This window comes from Poecile atricapillus, unplaced genomic scaffold, assembly GCF_030490865.1.
Source record: "Poecile atricapillus isolate bPoeAtr1 unplaced genomic scaffold, bPoeAtr1.hap1 scaffold_272, whole genome shotgun sequence".
NCBI classification, from domain to species: domain Eukaryota; kingdom Metazoa; phylum Chordata; class Aves; order Passeriformes; family Paridae; genus Poecile; species Poecile atricapillus.
Genome location: NW_026709074.1, coordinates 18718 through 39177, shown reverse-complemented (window position 1 = coordinate 39177; position 20460 = coordinate 18718). Strand labels below are relative to the sequence as shown.

At 38.2% G+C, this 20460-nt stretch overlaps 1 protein-coding gene across 3 annotated transcripts; it reads right to left on the bottom strand.

Annotated features, from left to right (window-relative positions):
* Window positions 1-712: 712 nt before the first annotated feature.
* On the bottom strand, window positions 713-19902 carry LOC131574368 (cilia- and flagella-associated protein 97-like). 3 transcript variants are annotated; one of them, XM_058828808.1, is made up of 5 exons: window positions 19774-19902; window positions 19284-19477; window positions 10025-10895; window positions 9864-9935; window positions 742-1104 (listed from the first exon to the last, which is right to left on the bottom strand). In XM_058828808.1, exons 3-5 carry the CDS (start codon window positions 10878-10880, stop codon window positions 809-811), a joined length of 1224 nt encoding a protein of 407 aa, XP_058684791.1. In that variant the 5' UTR covers window positions 10881-10895; window positions 19284-19477; window positions 19774-19902; the 3' UTR covers window positions 742-808. The 3 variants fall into 3 exon arrangements, with proteins under 3 accessions (XP_058684793.1, XP_058684791.1, XP_058684792.1); XM_058828810.1 differs by lacking the exons at window positions 19284-19477; window positions 19774-19902 and adding an exon at window positions 19549-19767 and having other exon boundaries at window positions 713-1104; XM_058828809.1 differs by lacking the exon at window positions 19284-19477 and having other exon boundaries at window positions 747-1104; window positions 19774-19892.
* Between the last annotated feature and the right edge of the window lie 558 nt (window positions 19903-20460).

The following is a 20460-nucleotide window of genomic DNA, read 5'->3' as shown; positions in this document are numbered from 1 at the left end:
CAATCAGACTTTCTCCATGTTGAATCTGTATCTCTGTGTGTATAGAAAAGGAAATTGCAACCTATACTTACAGAGAAGGTAAAAAGTAATAAATTACTTCCAGTATACATTTTCCAATTATTTTAACTATAACTGTATGTCTTTTCCAAACACACTGACAAATACATAGGAGATAAGAAAATGTCATTACATGTATGTATTACAATTCAATTACTCAAAGTATCTTACTCAAACCAGTTTTACTTCTATTATTTGAGAACTCTGGCAATATCCCTACAAGTGAGTCTGAATTTTTGTTTTCCTGTAAAGTAAGCTGTTGCAATTGCCATTACACTGTGGCAGAGTGCTACAAATATTCAAAGACATAGATAGCTATGAGTCAAAAACCAAAACTGACATTGACTTTGTATTTCAAATATAATGGGTTTGATGCGATCATAATGATTGTTCTATTTTATTCAAGCCTGTTTTTGAGAGACTAGTAGTCATGCTGCATACAGCAGAATGAACAGTTAGACTGCTATCCAAGTGTTTTGAGTGTTAACAATAACAGTTGTTCCTCTTAAATGATATCAAAGTAGAGCAAGTGCATATAAACTAAAATCTACTTCCATCTGAAAAAAACCCATCATTACTCCTACCTCTCTCCCAAAAATCCAAGAAACTCACCCATATAAACAATTATGCCAACACCATAGTAGTGGAAATTTATTGTTGACTTACTGCAGTCTCTACTAAAGATCCATGTGCTGCCTCATTAAATTTCTAAGTATTTAGCAACAGCTCATCTGACAAGAGATAGTCCCTCTCAATTTACTGATCCACGTCCACACTCAAAACTTACCAGGTTTTCTCTTTCAATTCTTTGCTGCTCTTTTTGCCTGTTGAGGGCACTGTGGTACAATCTATGCGGTGGTACAGATGTCTTCAATGTGCTGCTTCTCTTTGGCCTTGCAGACTGTCTGGACAGTTCTTTTAGCAACCTCTGGTTTTCCCGATCAATCTGTCTTACTTCTTCATTCGTGAACGAGTAATTTTTCCTTATTCCTTTAGATGGCTGATCGATGCTTAGATTTTGTTCTTTTTTATCCAACTGTAAGAAAGCTTTAAAATAGCAAAAAATGAAATAAACAAGCAGATTAGAAAAGACAGTTTCAGGAACCCAGTACTAAACATAAATTAGAACCAAGAATTAAAACATAAATTAGTATTTAGATGTTTGCAGATAAAAAAAAAATATTTAAACTTTGCTCTCAAGTTAATCTAAAGTATCAATCCCAGCTGAGAGGCAGAATAGAAATCATGTTTCAGACAGAAAACTGACACTGGGGAAGCCTGAGTCAGAGACACAAAGTGCACTTCTTGATAACTCCTGAAGCAAGTCTACATCATATTGGTGGAGGAAATGAAAAGGGCATGATGAAAAGTAAATTTAATGGATGGAGACAAATGAGTGATCACACATAACAAAAGAAAAATTACTGGGACTTGGAAATTTCAAACAGTAAACAAACAACAATCAAGCCATGATAATAAGGTTTCAAGACACAGAATGCACGCTCAAAAATACACAGCAACTTGATGTGCACAATTGCAAGATAACTGGAAAAGTTCACGCTTAGCCAGAGCCAGTTCCACTGCAGCTTTGCTGTTGACCTATTTCTAAGCCTTCACTTTCTAAAGCTCTGCAGCAGGTCTTCTGGCAACTGCTGTATAAGAGTTTTGCTCTCATGGTGTTACCCCGTCAAACCATTGCATTATCTATGGTACAGGAATGACAGCACCAGGTTAGGTTAGACAGATTTTTTTGAGCAGACACAGACAAAAAAGTCTCACTTGTGCAATTCCTCACACTCCTCCAATATCACAATGCCTTCAGAAGACATCCCTCACTCTTACCCCTAAAAGTTCCACACAGGCAAAACAAGCATCCAAAGCAGAAAGAAAAAAAAACCAAACCAAAAAACTCAGGCAGGCAGTAATATTTTCTCAGCAAACACTTCTGCATTAGCAATCTGTTTGGAAGAGATGGCCGAGGCAGCCTGGCAGCCTAACAGTTAAAAAAACTCAAAGAATGAAGAGCATTTTCTTACTTCAAAATGAAATGAAATATTTTTACAGGATCTCAACTGATTTTATTTCGGAATTGATGCAACTAAATATTGCTACTGTCTTTGAGAAATTTAAGAACAGTATTCAAAATGCAAAATCCAAACACTTCATGAATTTCAACATTCATCTGGGAATTAATAAACTTGCACTATCAGCATGCTAGCCAATGTAGGCAAGAACTGTCCCCAGGCAGCTCTGTGAGGTTGCACACATAAACGAATTCTGCTTTTGTTCGTCAAGAGAAGATGCAAATCACCTCAAAACCAAGAACAGTGCAAACTAGCACAGATCAAGTGTGCTAACCAACAGGTTAATACAACATAAATGTCTTGAAAAACATCTCTACAGTTTAGTAAGTTATTCTCAAGGTAAAACTAGTAGAGCCATCAACACCATTAGAGGAGACAAACCTGGAATGAGATTCATCTGGATAAACCTACAAGGAACAAAGAGAATTGCAAAGAAAATAACTAGAGCCACACAATTCACATCAGCATACATCTGCAGCAGAAAATGCAGCGTACATCACAGTAGAAAACATTTTAGAATGTCTTTACTGCAAAGAACAAGCAAAACTAGCACTGCAGAACACAGCTAGAAGAAAGTAAATTGAACAACTATCTGAAGATACCACGTTACATAATTGATATTTTTATTATTATGGAGCTATGAAAGGTAATTTTACCTTTTGCCTTATATCCATAGCATCTCGTGGGTTAAAGAGGACTGCACATCATATGCGAAAGTGGAAATCCGGTTGTGACAAAGAACAGCTGTTAAACTCAAGTCTTGACCTAGCTTTGTGGCATCAATGCTATTGATGATGAAGTGTATTACAAGAGACATTTAAATTTCTGAATGACTGTCAGCACAAATTTCCAACAATTCTTTTGCCTCTGTGGAAGGTGACAACTAGTCAAAATCAACTTAAAGCAATGACATTGTAATAAATGTAATAAATAAAGACTTTTTCAATTAGAAATACAGGTTTTATGCCTTCAGTGGTCAATGACTTTAAATTCACTGTAAGACCACAGTCTGTACTTTGGCAGAGACTGTATATACTTTTGATTATAACCAGTAAAAAAATTTAAAATGCTTCAAGATAATTACTTAACTACCTATTTTTGGACTTGTTCACTTCTCTGGTAAACCACTGTTAGGTGTGATGAAAAATAAAACCCAAGCAATGACATGGAACAAAGACCTTTCCCTTTTATCCCAAAATTGGTCAGTAAATGCTACTAGAAACAAGGATTCAAGGAACCCTGAAGCTATTGCTACACACAGGGCTCAACAAGCATTGTATTACTTTATCACTCAGATCTCCTGGGGGTAGTGGTATGCAACTCCTGTGTCATTGAACACCCCTTATTTTACCAGAAGCTCCCAGCAATTGAAGTGAATATGTATCTATGTCCATATCCATGCATTGCTCTACTGGACACTACTTATATATGCAAGTACAAAATTTTACTAACTTTATTCTCATCTTTCAGCTTCTTCTGACACATCCCCCCTCATCACAGACTTTTTTCATTCATCTCTTGTTTCTTCTTCCTTTCCTTAGCCTTTTTCCTTTGAATATGTATCACTTCTACAGTGCCTCATCCACACCTTTTATCACCTCACCACAAAATAGCCTCTCCCACTTGTGTCAGGCAGAAAGAGACTCTATACCACTTTCTTCAGTATGTTGTTCATTCTTAGCCTTATTATTTTTTATTTATTCTTAATGTAGTCTTAACTGACTTTACTACTGCAAACAGCTTTCTGGCAACTTTTGAGGTTGAGAGCTTGCTAACAGTCATAATATTGAATTTATCACAACTCAAGAGAAATATATTAATACAGTGAAAGAATTAAGAACACCACAAAGGTTCTGTGGTGAAGTTACTCAGTGAAGCCTTAGCGGACAACTGCCAAAACTGAATAAGTAATCTACTGATAAATGGCTGAATTACAGAGGACTCATTAATTTTGCATCAGAAGCTCAGACCCAATACAACACATGCAGCACCAAGTGTTTTTTTCAAGGGGATGGAATGAAAATATCAATCTAAAACTCTCCAGTTCCTCAAATGATATTATTATTAGCCTTCTATATGACCCAAGAACCCATTTGAAACTTCACAACCAGCTTTTTGCTACAACACTGCTGCAATACACTAAAGCATTGGATCAAGTAACACAGTACAAGTACCTGGTTTGTTGTTCTTCAAGCTGTTAATTAATTGGAGTTATGTTTTACTTGCTTAAGATCAATATTCAGGAAGAATTTAATCTGCAAACACCACAGCAAAGCAAACCATAACTTAGTGGACCCTACCCATAGATAGTCTTTTTTTAAACCACACAAATGCAATGCTGATCTCCATAGGAACTGTGTCACATGAGAGTTTAAAGTTCAGTAGAAAAAGACAACATAATGCATACTGCATCATTTTAGTAGAAGAGCATCACTAAGACCACAGCATGCGTGTTTCTAACAAAACAAGCAGAAGAAATCACCACTCCTTAAATTATGTTCAAATAAATCACAGAAACAAAATCTAGAAAACAGAGGGGAAAAACTTTTTTAGGTCTTCCTGAAGCAGAGGTGACATTCTTTCCATGGTTCAGAAAGACACTTCTGACCCCTGAATTGCTTCCAGTCACCTGAAAATGAAAATGATGCCTCTGCAAAGCATCATTTATACAGTACCATATTCCTATTCTCCACACACTTGCTATGACAGAAAATTAGGCAATCCACAGTGGGAATGTATGTCCAATATGCACTGAATTCATGCCACTACTCACTGGCAACATTGCTTTCATGGCAAAGACAGTAGGTGTCTAAGTGAGGTCAGCACATGCCCACAAAACCAGGGACAATTCACCATCGATAAGCAAAAAAAAAAAGTAAGATTCTGAATGCTATTAAATACTGGTAGCACAGTTCATGTTACATAATTCAGGTGCTTTGAGTTTTATATTTATTTCAATGATTTATTCATCAATGCACCCACACTACTTTTTAATCACAAAGCCTAAGCATTTGTATGGTTTACCTATCTTTGCATTGGCCACTGACAACATGAGATAACTACAGTTTAAGGTTATGATTTTAAGTTTCTAAGGAGTTTGTAAGTCTTGGAACAATGAAATATGATTTACCTATCATATACATATTCTATCAGTAGGTAATAAGTAATTTAACTAAATCACTAGTTATTTTCACTGTCAGTCAGACCTTAAATGTAATTTGGGGTAGATGATATATAAGCAGCAGCATTTGCAGAACAACTTGCATACTGTGCATGGATTCACAGGATTTCTATGAAAGCTGGTTTCCATGGAGAGATACCTGACTTTTTTTTTAAGCCATAAACAAGCTGTTTATTGCTTTCAATTTCTAAGCATTGAAATAACCTTGCAGAATGAGAAAGGCCAAACCTTACATAAAATACAACTTATAATTAGCAAGTCAAATGCATTAGGACAGGATGATACAGTCGTCCTAATGGCATTAAGGCTAAAATCAAAATCATGCATGTTTCAGTGTATCTTTTGCAATCCCAAAATAAATTGTTTCAATGCTTACACTTGACCGATATTTTATTTCATACTGCTACACTACCACATGTATCACATTTGAAAAGTACAAAAGGATTAAATAAAACACGATTCTTCATCAATACATAGTAGTTTAAGAGTGAAACTATTTCCCTGTGATATCTCTAAACAAATACTATCTAGAACATCCATTATTGTAGGCCACAGAGCACTTTAAAAGAGATTTTGGAAAATTCAAGATTTGGTGTTTTTTTAAGTAAAGGAGAATGTCCTTTTCAGGTGAAAAATGTCCCTATTTAAACATGCTTAAATAGGGCTGCTAATTATCTCTTGATATCATGACAAAGATCTCTTACAGGCACTGCACTTTTTTTCCCCATAATTACAGAGTTTCTCATGGATGTTGGGGAAGCCTGTATCTCTCCATAATCTCACAGATCTTCAATTTCTTTTCAAACTCTAAATATAAGAATAAGATAGCAATTGCTCTTCCACCTCAACATGAGTTTCTAGGCCTGTGAAAACCAAGCATATGAATAAACATACATATAGAAAATTAGCTCAAACTCTGAACATACACACTAAATGGAATTCCCCAGAAAAGCTATATATGCTTAGTTCAACTCTACAGTTTGGGTACGTGTATATTGTAGAGTCTGCTTTAAATTTAGATAGCAGCTTTTCTACAAACACACCAGTTCAGCATGAATGAGCACATAGACAACACATCCCTAAAGAGAACAAAGTTTCAGTTATCAAAAACTTGTTCTATTTCCTGAGTGACAAATTACACAGGGGGCGGGGGGTTAAAGTGATTGCTTCATGTTCAGTTGAAGCTGCTATTTAATTTTCTACAATAGATTTTATTCAGAAACACAGTGCTTTTACTTTCATAATAATGGTATTTGTATTACTGAGCTTTTCACAGGGGAAGCTCTGACTATTTTAAAAATCTAAGGCACAGAAGAGGCAAAAAGATTTATCAGCACAGAGGTCAGCAAGAGCTTCAAGGATAGAACTCTGGCCAATTGCCCTACTTACCCCACTGCACCACCTCCTCAAGTTAATAATAGCAAATACCATGGATTTACAGACTAATTCTTACAGACACTTCTGTGAGACTTCAACCCCATTTTAGAGAGAAGAAAACACAAAGTAATAAATTTTTTAGCACTGTATATACCTTGTGCTATCCCCTTGTATTGATACCACACAAATTTAGATAAAGAGATACAGAGTAATTTTAGTAGACAACTTTGCTCTGAACTACAGAAATCATAAGATTTGTCTGAAGACAGAGCAAATCTGTAGCATAATGGATTGAGATAGAAAAGTATTTACTCCACACTCCTACACTTAACCTATCTCTTTATCTGCACCGACTTATAGGGCCAATCAAAAGAACATCAGAAAATTTTCCAATTTGTTTTATTCTCAGCTTTTTAACATGGCGATTTATGAAATTACCTTCAAAAACAATCTTTTACAATCTATTTCTTTGCATTGCCATACTTAATTCTCTTTTTGTGTTCAGATTACTCAAGAGTAGAGCAGAGGAAATAACTCTGACATTTTTTATTAGTATGGGTTTAGAATAGTGCTTTCAGTTATTCATTTTCTGAATTATCTTTAAGGTTTATAGCATAGTGGAAACATCATCAAATCACAAAACAATTACATACAAAGATCTATATAACATCCTGAAACAACTGAAAAATTGTATTTCTACCTGAAATTTTATAATCACACCCGCTATCAGCACTACCCATCTAAAAATAATCAAAGTGCAACATAGAGCAGGGAGACTATGAGATTTCCAACTAGAACTATGTTATTTGTGAGATTTTACCTTATTAAGAAATGTATAATGGTAAATTTGGCTTTTATCAACAACAAGCATAGCTTTAGGAGTTGTAAAGGCATGATAAATTTTTGTCTAATACAACTTTTAAAATGCTTATAAATGAATAGTTTTCAATATGAACACAAATAGGTAAAGGACATTCAATTACTTTTAACTGCAACAGTTCCTAAATGCTTCAAATTAATTCTGCTTTAAGATACACAAACCACTTTGCTGACTGTAATAAATAACCAGACTCTTGTGATAGTCAAAAACTTGTTCTTTGAACAAATTTCTTTCCTTTTTTTTGTTCTAGCAATTCTTTTTTTAATACAAGAGATTCCAGTTTTCCCAAATGTATGCACTGGTAATGTGAATAATCATACAAAATTAATTACTGTGTGCTCCATAGAAACAACACAATAACAGATTACATGGAAATTATGCAAGTGTCTGGGGACCTTGGGAAATTAAATCTGTATGACTGCTATAAATGGTTAGGTCCAGCTATATTACAAGCATATTTGACAAAAAATTTAAATAAAATGCTTCATCGGTTTAAAATACTGGAAGAGTATTATACTTTAAAACAAATCGTGTTTATTTAACCATTTTTTCATGCACTCAGGTCTGGGCTTGCAGTGTTCTCACTTGAAGCAATGTTTATGCCTATGCAGTTCTGATGAACATTTATTGGAGACTGGTGGGTAGGGGAAAATTATTTGCACTTTTTTTTGCCCTAATGAGTACAAAAAAAATCTGTAAGCAATAACTCAGAATACGATTAGCTCCTATTTTCCCAGAGTAGTTACTTTCCACCATTAATAATTCTGCCCTATTTAAACTTCAAAATGCCCAAACTAATTAAGCTATGTTGTGCTTGCTGATTTAGAGAGGCACTTGGGAGTAATATACACATTAACCAGGAACATTAGACTATATGAATTCTACTTCTCATTACTCCATCTTTATTATTGTTATTTAGAATTGGTTTTCAGTTTTGAGAAAAAAGTTCCTCTCCCCAACAGAGATTCATCTCTAAGAATACCTACTCTGACCAACAATACCCATTTGTTTTAGGGATTAGATTAATCTATTATTGGTAATCACCAATAAATATCTTCTTGCTAACTGGGAACAAATAATGACATAGGACATCATAATTTCAATTGCCTAGCAACACCTCTTCTGACATCATGTTTTGATAACTGGTTGTTTCTAGTATGAAAGAGTGGCTGAAGCACAAGAACTGTCAGAGATGAGAAAAAGCTCTACCTTTCTTGAAGGCTAGAGTTCTTTTCTTAACATCAGAAGAATTTCCATACAAGTAAAATCCTCATTTTTTACTTAAAAGCTGGTTATACCATGTATACAATATATTCTAAATCCTTATTCGCTAGAAGCTCGGTCTGGCAAGGTGCAAAATGAAGAAACACAACACATGCGGTTTTAGTCATGCCAGGCTTACTTCAGCACAGCAAACTCGGCTTAGACTGTACCAGACTTAAAATGCAAGAGGCTTTCCTCACCTGAGATCAGCAAATTTCTTGAGTTAAACCTTTTTTATTCCACAGACTTTAGTACTGAAAACTCTGGGCCATGAAAACAAATTCAAAAGTATCATGTAGACCTTTAAATACACACATGACATCACCCAGGGCATTTTCACCCTACATAATGAAGATGAGCAACGTATGCAGGGAAAGAGACTGCACATTTTCTCAGGCTTCATTATTAAGATTTTTAAAGTCTATTAGCCAGAAGCAACCACTTGAGTTTTAGTAAAGATTATCTATTATTTTTCTTTTTAAAATATCTTTACTCAACCTATGGTATTTTAGAAGGCAGACACCCAGTTCAGAAAAGAATTTCAAATACTTCTGTTTAATTATCAAAAAGGTACTAGAAGTTTATGTATATAAATACCATTTACAATGAAATGAAATTTTGGATTGTCTTTCAGTTCTGGAGGTTGATAATTCAGCCTTTCAACAGAAAGGATGATGTTTTAATTTAGATATCAAATTCTGCCATAGTCCAGCATACCTTGAAATACATGTGCATTTTTATTACCCAATTCATTAATACATCAAATCTTTTTTTAGATTCACCCTATCTGTGTATCTTACCTCTAGGTATATGCAAACCAACATATGCTTCTTTTCTCTACAGCAGAATCAGTACTATTACATAGAGAAGAATTCAAGGAATTAGATCAATACCACTCAAACAGCAACCAGTTTTAAAAACACACATGGCATATGAAAACTCCACTTTCTTCTAATAGAACACAGTTGTTCTCAACAACTGGCAGATGTTGTATTTTGTAAAAAGGAAATTTAAAAATCACCTTTCAGAAGCTGATTCAGGTCCATGGCATCATGCAAGACTTTTCGACTATATCTGCAATCAAACTCGGAATCTAATGAAAAAAGATACAGATATAAGATGGAATTTCCCAGGCCCATAGGTTTTGCACATTTAGTGTTGTACTTAAATTCTCAAAATTACCATATAATTCTTGGTTCACATTTTCCTGTCTCTTTACTTTTAGTTTCTTATCATTTGATGCTATAAATTCAAAAGACTGGATAGGACTGATGTCTGGAGTTGACAGAGGTGTTACATCAGTCACTGTGTCTTCAGATTCCTCCAGGTCTTCACCAAATTTTGGTTTTCCTTCTGCTAATTTCATCACTGACTTGAATTTTTGTTTTGGAGACAAAAGAGCATTTCTACAAGCATTCCTTTTTGAGGAAGAATGAGATGAATCTGATAAACAGCTATCAGAATCTGTGTCAGAACAATCTGTATCTGAACTTGAGGATGATGAGGAGGAGGACGAGGTAGAGGAAGAAGAGGAGGAGGAGCTGATAGCATATTTTTTGCTAGCCTTTTTCATGTTGTTTGGTTGCTTAGCTGACTTCAGTCTAACCTTCTGTTTTTTGCCATCATCACTGCTATCTTCTTCATCTGTATAGTAATCTTCTTCACCTTCTTTAACTATTTTAGGAATTCCAGCAGGAACAATCTCCTCTGTTCCTGTGTTTGCTGCAGGTGTTGCTCCAGATGTACCTGCTTTCTCTGCAACTGGAGAAAGTGTCAAAAATGAAGCATCTTCAATAGGATCTTTGCTATTTTCTAGGGACTGATCCTTTTGCAAATCTATCTGTTTTTCTTCACTTTCCTCCTCACACTTTTCATCCTTTGAATTAGAAACTAAATCAGTGTCTGCAAGAGCTGCCTTTGTACTTCCTTTCTCTATATCTTCACCATTTTCTTCAGCTTTCTTTTTCTCTTCCTCAAAGTCACTGTCAAAGAAGGCATGATCCACTTCACCATCTGATATGTCTTCAAAACGGTCCATAATGAAATACGATACCTGCAAGCATCAAAAACATTTCCAAAGATTTGTGTAAAAACAGATCCAAGTACACTTTTAGTATAATAGCTTTGCTTTTCACTCTTTAGCTCTAGTAATTTATAATTCTGCAATTAATTACATGAAGTTGCTAGAGACAATTCCCTAGCGAGTTCAGTAAAACTTAGTTCAACCTTACTGCACGCAGCTTATATCTTAGACCAGAAAGCTTTACTTTCAGCCAACCCATCACAATTTCAAAACTACTACTTCTAAGCAAAGTTGTCAGTGTTAGTGGCTAAAAAATCTTAACTATCACAAACAAGCAATTAAAGTGTCTTATTTTTTCCCTTTAAGCTAGAGCCATTTGAAGCTAGAGCCACTTATGAGCTATCATTAGTTGGAATTTTATGTTTTAAGCCTTGTTTGTATACAGTAGTCATCATCTTGGCTGACACACCCATATACATGTCAGGCTTTCAGCACTTAAAATTAGGAGAAATTTCAATCTACATCAAAATATCTATGGCTCCAAGGTTACACAGATGTAGGGTGTGTCAGTGCTCATGTTTTAGTTTGCACAAGGAGCCTGCTTTTTGTCACAGTCCTCTGTAACTCACACTACAAAGTACAGTGAGGAAATTTATTTCTTTCAGATGAACCTAGACTTTAAAAAATGTGATCCAGGCATGAAACCAGTGCACTTAAACCAGAAGTCACTATTCAGTCCATGGGACCAGATCATGGCTAGCCCAAATACATAGTATTGCAGACATCAGGACTTCAATGTTAACCATTATGTTCTACAAATCTGCTTTTATTATGGCCTACTTCTTACAGAATCTTTTGGTGTTTTATCTTATGCATGTGGCAGGATATGAAAGTTTCCACTCATTAGTAGTATATAGAGAGAGAGAGTTAAAATAAAAAAATCCAAACACCCCACAACCAAACAAAATTAGCCAGTAACAAAGACTACCAGTCTCACCTAGCCAGAGTCACTTTTCTCCTACTCTTTACAACAGATTTGACACAAATTTAGTAAGTTACAATCAATAAATATGAAACATTCTTTAGACCAAAGGAAAGAAAACATGAAGACAGTGGAAACAACTATACAAGGCTGGCGAACCAGAATATTTTACAAGATGGATGGTCTCCTTTAAACCACATATAGTTTGTTGCCATGGCAAACAAAGGTGGAAAAAAGGACTTTCCAGGAAAGGTTCTAGCTAAAAATGACTTCAAGATACAGAATTTTTAAAGGTCACTCAGATATTTTGCCACTTTTCAAATAATACTGATTTAAAGGAATTGAAAATATGCTCCTCAAATCACAATATAAAACTAAGAAGTCTGGAACAGCCTAGGGTTTTAAGAATCAAAAAGCCAAAGAACTGCCAAGAGACTTATTATGGTTCGATATTGTATAAAGCTGAAAACACTATTAAGTAACAGAAGCAGAGATCAACTTTCAGGACCACAAAGATAACTCTAGGAAGCACCCAGCTCTTCAAAGGGCTACAAAGGAGTAAAACACTTTTGGGGAATGCAGATATCCAGCAAGTTAAAGTCTTGCACATGAACAGGCACTAGCCATCATGAACCACCACCCTGCTGCTTACAGAATACTTCATCTGCATCTTCATTCTGGCAGGGTGGTCCCTAAGAGACACCCCTCAGGATGACTGACTTATTGGCCATGTCCCTGGTTCTCACTCACTCACACTCAGCCTTATCATCACTATCCTTGAGCTCCACACAGCTGAAATAGTCCCTCATGCAGAGGGACACTTCCCTTTCCTTCCATATCCCTCCCGAGGAGCTTATAACCATCCATTGCACCACTCCAGCCATGATAATCACCCCACCACATTTCTGTGATGGTAGCTACACCATGGTTTTCCCATAGCACCATGGCTTCTTGCCCCTCCTGGTTTTTACCGATCTTGTGTACATTCGTTCAGGTGCACTTCATCTGGGCTATTGATTCCACACTTCACCTCACTTCTTGTGATACCTGGCTTCAGGCAGCTTGCATAGCCTATAATGTGCAACTATCATGTGAATTCCTGAAAGTTTTTCTAGAGCAGCTGTTTAAAAGGATAATACATTTTAATATATAACAACATGCACAATAGAAAAATAAAAAACAATCAAAAGAGTAACACATTATTTAAATTAAATTTTCTACCTCATGCAATCTAAACCAGAAGGTAACAAAACCTGTAAAGTATAGACCATTAATTATTTATTTAGCAAGTACAACTTGAACAAACCCAATTCTATGAAGAAAATTAATATAGGAAGTGGGGTTTAAAAATAAAACCATTTATCTCCATGATGAGAGGCTTTTATTACTTAAAGGAACTAGCATCTCTCCAGCTCATAACTGGAAATATTATGACTAATTGTAAAAGCAGGCATGTGGTGTGTTTCACTTGTCTCAAACAGAGATCTGAAATACTGCTAGCCCTGTTGTATACAAGAGCATAAGGGACTAAGGCAGAAAGGTTTGCAGGTGGATGCAGACAAACTAGGATAGCTTAACATAGCTGAGATCTTTAGTATAGCTTAAAATATAACGTTTTGAGCGTAATCACATCCATGTATTTTTAGTTTATGCAATGCTGCGCCTGCAAAGGTGACTGAACTAATGGCAGCTCGTCGGTTATAATGTGTAGTCACACCATGGCTTCTCAGATGACTCTTCTGAACAGTCTCTGAAGTGAGGATGGGATTTAACTCAAGACATAAGGGCAGTGTAGAGCTGACAAAAGGTGATAAAAGATCACAACAAGCTTGTACATTCCTCTCCAGTCTTCATGCCAGCCAGAGAGCACATATCTTCCCACTCTACAGGATTCACGAATAGCTCGCCTGCCAGTGGGCCATTTCCTAGGAAGACTGGAACATAACTGCTTCTCAGACGGCAACCACCAGTACAGGAGAGATCATTTAGCAGTCTGGCCCTGCCCAAGGAGCAGCAGTCATTCCACTGCCAAATGCATATTTCAGTCTTCTGGTACAAGTCCCTAACAACTTTAGCCTTCATCTTAATGGGAAACCAACATGCCATGTCTCACTGACACACAATCATTCACAAACTAAAGATTAATGAATTCTGTCATTCACATTAAAAACAAACAAGAGGATATAAAAAAAAAGAGATGGTATTCTCGAATCCTATTCCACTCCTGCATTGAGAGCATCTGCAACAGAGCTGGAATTTGCCAAGATGATGCAATACAGAAGAAGTAATTTTGCTGATAAAGCATGCCAAATCAATAAATTGTCTCTGTTTACAATTTCACACCCATTTATATACAACAGAGTGTAATTTTACTTATGCGAGAAATACAGAGTTCTGCTATGCTACCTGTTTTTAAAACACAGAGTCAACAAATGATAGATACTCTGAAATCCCAAAAAATCTATTATTACAGCCAAATACTCACCATTAACTGCTAATTTTAGTGACCACTGTATTTACTTACCAAAAAACACATGATTTTTTGTGGCTTTCTGCCACAAAACCCTTTAACACAAGCATGATCAACTCCAAAGAGCAGGCTGGTCATTAATTATTTGAGAGATCTTTTTTTAATGTAGTATTTTTTCTCCCCATGTAATTCTCTACCTCTCAACCCATTTTTCTTGCAACTGTAACAATCACTCATTACCACAGCCAAGCACACCCTTTTTGTCTTTGTCTCTTCCTTACTGCAGCTCTTCCTAGTTTAGGAAGAACTAGTTTACACCACTTTTTAATCCCTTCAATCCCTGACCCATTTAAGATCAGAAAGCAGTGGTCAAGCAGTCAAGGTGAACATGCAGTCTGACTGTCAGGGCTTTAAAGACCCATACTTTCTCATCAGAGGGTTGACACACCAAGAGTCTGACTACCTACTGAGACCAAATCCACATTCTTCCCAGTTGGACACTGCAAGAACATAGACCACACAACTCCTGCACAGATCAACCACTGCCTGCTGCTGCACTAGCCAAAGAACAAGCAGCATTTTGACATCCTCCTCCATGTCAAAAAACAGATCAAGACCCTAATCACTAAACATATTGGGTGTTTTTCCCCTGCCAGCTGCAAACCTGACAACTACAGCACCACCTGAAATATTTTTGCAGGCAATGCCTAAGAGCAGGCCATAAGGCATGACAGCGAATTGAAGTAACTTCTACAAAGGTAGGATGGTACATAAAAAGTCATGTAATGAGGATACAGACTTACATGTGGGTTTGTGCTTCAGCATATCCTTCCTTTTGAAAACATTTTTGAATGTCAGAAACTAACACTTACAAAGTACATTAAGTACCCAGAGAAAGATTTGAGGTGTTTTAAACTTGGTTAAAACTTGAAGTTATCCACTAAATCTTTCACTTTTTAAAATGCACACCATCTGAAAATTGTGCATCTAAGAGTACTGACATAACTCATAGAAGAGAAGAAAAACAGCATTCAGGTACAAGCAGTGACCAACTTTCTTTTCTTTTAAGCATTCTAATTTCATAATCAAGGAAGAGGGTGATTTATATAGAGAGGACAACTGGGGCTTTTCCCTTATCTTGTAACATAAAAGTTCCTAGCATGCAGACTACCATGCTCCAAGGAAAGCTGTTTTGTCCCTATCTGGTATCCTAGCATGCAGAACACCACACTCAGAGTTTGCATGTTATGCACCATCTGAAGGGCCTAAATGCTCCCACATCATCATAAGATTCTGGTATTTAATAGAAGGGGAAAACAAGACCTTGACACATCCTAGGGGCTATATCTGAAATGTCTGATGTTACTGTGTGTATCCTGTACAACACCACAAAGGCCGTAATACAGCACAGCTATAATGCACTCAAGATGAGTCAATACTATGTTTCCAACAACATCAAAAAATAGGCTTCATCTGAGGATATATTAAAAAACATGTAAAGCATCAGACTCAGTATAATATTGTATTTAGCTCCAACAGGGCACCTTTGTTTTAGGGTTGAAAGTGTTTTCATTGAAAGACTTCTACTACTAATAGTATGTGTTCTTTATAGCACTCCAAAATCATCTTATTCTACATTCTCATTATTTCCCCTGTGGGGATCCTGCCCCTCTAAACCTGCTGACTGCCAAATTGCCCTTGTATGGAACTTGGGGGAGGTTGAAAATGCTCAAGGAACAACAACTCCTTCTTCCTTCCTTTCTCATTTTTCACTGAAGCTTAAAAAATGCCCAGCAAACAAACAAAAAAGACAAATTTGAAAACATCTAGAAGAGAGCGATAAAAATGTCAGGATAAGAAAAGTTTTATTTTTGGTAGTTTGTTCAAAAGAGGGGAAACATGAGAAAACACTAGTCTTAAAACCTGTGTGACAAACCACCAGCCCTATTTACCTCCTCTTAAAGCTTTCATATTTGTTACTAAGAAGAAAAAGCATGCAAAGGAAGAAATATAGCTCTTAGGAAACTACTTATCTTAACTCCCAATGAATAAAACAACCTAAATATATGCTAAATATCTTTAGCAGATATTCTGATTTTCCAAGCTCAGAGCACAATACCTGCTGCTACAGCTGTTCTGCAGCCTTCCTTCTCTCTGCTGGACACAATGGAAGGATTTTCCCCTGTATGCTCTAAGATACAGTCTATTAACTTCTAACTAGCCCTCAGAACAGCAGTTCTCTCTCAAACAGGTAGACTCCCTGGAGATGCTTCAAAGCACTCTTGAGTCTTTTAAAAAGAGTTGCAACAGAAAGTCCTGAGTCTCACAGCTATTTCAAGTAAGAATTCAGTTCAGCCAATGGGCACTAGAAAATCCTGGAACACAGTCAATTGCCATCATGGTTAGAGCAAATGAAAGCACATGACCACCAAAGAGGCACAGACAGTTGCTGGGCAAAGTCTTTCAAGTTAATGTACAAGGCAGGGAGGAGAGAGAACAGGCAAAAATGGTGGGGGGAAGAAAAGGGGGGGAAAAGATAATATATTTCCTCTTGAGCCAAAAATAAGCCATTCCCCTACTGTGAAAAGCTGCAATACATTAACACATTATGTTGAGAAGTGTGTATCTGCAGTTCCAGGATTTGACTCACAGAAACACATTAAATATTTGTTCTTCAGGCTCTTCAGCAAAGGTCACCTTGTGACCTCTTGAGCAGAAAGGCTGGGTCAGAGAACACTGAGGTTAAATGAGGGGAGTGATGACAGCCATCAGCTCTGTCTAAACAGACCATGGCTACTCACTCATTGCTGAGAATCCCAAGAAAATTACTCTCAAATCCTCTAAACCCAGGAAGAAAAGAAGCTAACAATTACAATCAAAAATAAAGACAAGGAATCACATGTTGGTTGATAAAAGTAGCACCAGCTTCTGGAAGGCCTTCCACTTCTACAAGGATAAGTGACACCATCCACACTGAAGTCTCATGGGGCTGCTGCCACACAATTCCTCACTACCTAGAAGAGTCCCAACTCCAGCCACCTCAAAGGCTAAAAGGCAGCAAGCTGCTAGGGGAAAACCTGCCACTGGTATTGATCTTTCCGAAAAGTGACCCATAGCCACAACCCTCCGATAATACAGAACAGGTATGAAAAGCCCAGAAAAGGACAGACTCTACTGCCCGGCATCGATGGTGAAGAGCAAAGTAAAAGCCCAACTTTGTTTTCTCACTCCTTCTATACTGGTACATGTCTATGAAGATTATTTCTGTCCAATATGAAGATTTAAATTTGGGGGCAACATGTATTCAACCAGGCCATCCACAACTGAAGGGGGAGAGCCTGGCACAGCAGTTCAAAACATACATCTAAGCTTCAGGTGTAATATGTCATCTGAAAGGGCAGACTTTCAAAAGCTTGTAGATGATCCGGTAACCTATGCCACAGATAACCTACAAAATATGCCACCCATCCTACAAAATTTGCACTTTTATGTGTTCCTGGGTTGAGCCTTTCAAGGAATTGGTCAATTGCATTCAAACTCTCAATAGGCTTAGCAATCCTGATGGCCCACTGAGCCCATGTAAGTCTTATGAAGAAACACAGGGCCCTCTGAATGCCCTTCTAAACACAGGCAAGCACAAAAACCAGAACAAAAATCCCAGTAGGTCATAACAGCTTTAAGTTACAAGAAAAGGAATAGAATGTGCCCAAACTACTTGTCCTTTTCTCTGGTTTCTACTCCAAACCATTGAAGTATTATCTAGGTTTAGAAAACCAAAAGAACAACATATGCACTACAAGAAAAACAAACAAAGCAGGAGGAAGTGTTGAAAGAGCTTGAAGCATTCCAGAAGCAGAGTCCGAAGCTCTGACAACTATATTTTTAAATGCCAGTTATTTCACAAACCCATTCTTAAGCTTACTTATTTTTTAGCAACTATAACTTCATTTTAGTCTTCAAATAAATCCACTGAGGAACTTAACTTTGTGAAACTTTGTTCTCGCTCCACTGACAATTCCACAACTTTCTACCCAAAATAGAGAGATTAGCTATCTTTTCAAAGAAGCAAAAATGTGTACAATGCATTCTATGCACTATATTGAGCACCTCAATACAGACAAGCAGGGATACAAAAGAAATTTAGCACTGCTGTTTTTATTACATTCATGCCAGCCCACATTGTTGTCCAGGTGTTTTTATGAATACTGGATAGAAATTTTAACCACACAATTTTAAAACATGTACACATCCAAATGCAAACACTAGATTTTTTTTTAATTTCTATTGTATAGTAAAAATGTAAAAGTGCAAGTATTTGCATACTATAATTAAACCAGTTTTCAAAAAACTGTTTGCAAAGGAAAAACTTCAGCCAGGCACAAAGATTATATGACTTTAAGTTGTCCCATAAACCATGCTACATTTTAAAATACTGTGAAAACGCCAGAAAAAAACCCCACTGTTTGACAAAGACAACACATACTGCATTTTGTTATAGCATTTCACTGATTATCTTTTAAATTAATTCAGTACTCTGCTCTGCTGCAGCAGCCCAGGTTTCAGAACTACCTTATTTCTGATTTCCAACCTAATCCAGAGGGGTCAAGAGATTTGGCTAGTTATTTTTCAAAACAGCAGCCCCACTTTGGGAGCCATTACTGCAGAACACAGCCCTGTGCTGGGCAGAGGGAGTTACACATGTGTCCTGAAGAAAGTGTGGAAACGTGACCCATGCTATGATTAACATGCTAGAGGGAAGCTGTTTGCAATAATCATTACATCTGACTTAATTCCCACTAATTAAGCCCAACCAAAACACCGCTCTGAACTCTATTTGGGCATCACTGCCCAGCTGCGTCTCTCAAAGTCCGGTAACTTTGATAGCACATACGATTCTGCAAGTCTCTTCCAAAGCCGACTGCTACGGCGACAACAAGGGCCGGTGACTCAGAACGGAATCTCCCACCTCTTTTCCAATCTCCCCGAGGAGTAAAGCGGGCAGACACGGCACTGATGTGGGGCGAACACACGTCTCAGAGCGGCATGACCAAACTCTGGCAGCTCAACGCCAGCCCCGGTACTCCAAAGGCAGCGCGCACGACGCGCTCGGGGGACACCTACGTGAGCGCCGCTCAGGCAGGGGAGCGAGCAGGAATACAGCTAATTAAAACCATTTTTTAAAAAAATTATATAATGGTTAAAAATAATGCGTACGTACACACGTCTCCCACCTTGTTTCGGGAAAAAATTACCGCAGACGGGGGAGGAACATGCCCGTCGTCCCCAACCGCCCCCAACCGCCCTGCAGGCACCTTCCGTGGCAAGGAGGCACCGCAGGCCCTACTACCCGGCCGACACCCCCGGGAAGAAGCAGCGGCCGCTACCGTGTCCCCCTTGGCCCCCTCTTCTCCCGGCTTTGTTGTGGTAACCGCGCAGGCAGCCGGGCGGATACTCACAGGCACGGGAGAGAGAGAGCGGGGAGAGAGAGAGCGAGGAGAGAGCCGGGGAGGCGGGAGCTGCGCAGCGCTGAGGCCGCTCCCTCGCTGCCGCCCCGCTCCTGCGCAGCCCCGGTCGGCCCCGCGCGCCGCTGGGCGGGGAGAGGCGGTGCCTCAGCGGGGCGGGAAGGGCGGGCGCCGGGACCTCCCGTGGGAGGGGCCCCTCAGGCACGGGCTCTCCACGGAATCGCCGGAACAAGGAGGTTGGAAGAGACCTCCGAAATAATCGCCTCCAAGCTCAGATCGAACACCACCGTGTCAACCAGACCACGGCACTAAGTGCCACGTCCAGTCTTTCCTCAAACACCTCTAGCCACCGCGTCTCCACCACCTCCCCCGGCAGCCTGTTCCACTGTTCACCCTTTCCGAGAAGAAATTCCTGCTAATGTCCAACCTAAGCATCCCCTGGCGCAGTTTCAGACTGTGCCCTTTAATCCTGTCGCTGGTTGCCTGGAATAAAAGGCCGATCCCCACCGGGCTACCTTTCAGAGCACTAAGGTCTCCCCTGAGCCTCCTGTTCTGGCTAAACAACCCCAGCTCCCTCAGCTCTTCCTCTTAAGATCTGTGCTTCAGACCTTTCACCAGATTTCCCTTCTCTGAACTTGCTCCAGTGCTTCAATGTCCTACCTGAATTGAGACATCCAGAAC

Excerpts from the sequence above, each read along its gene's own strand:
- LOC131574368 (XM_058828808.1), bottom strand. The coding sequence starts at position 10,880 with ATGGACCGTTTTGAAGACATATCAGATGGTGAAGTGGATCATGCCTTC. Across the intron at positions 9,936-10,024 it reads TGTGAACCAAGAATTATATG|ATTCCGAGTTTGATTGCAGA; the intron begins GTAATTTTGAGA and ends TTTTTTCATTAG. Across the intron at positions 1,105-9,863 it reads CCTGAATCAGCTTCTGAAAG|CTTTCTTACAGTTGGATAAA; the intron begins GTGATTTTTAAA and ends GCTATTTTAAAG.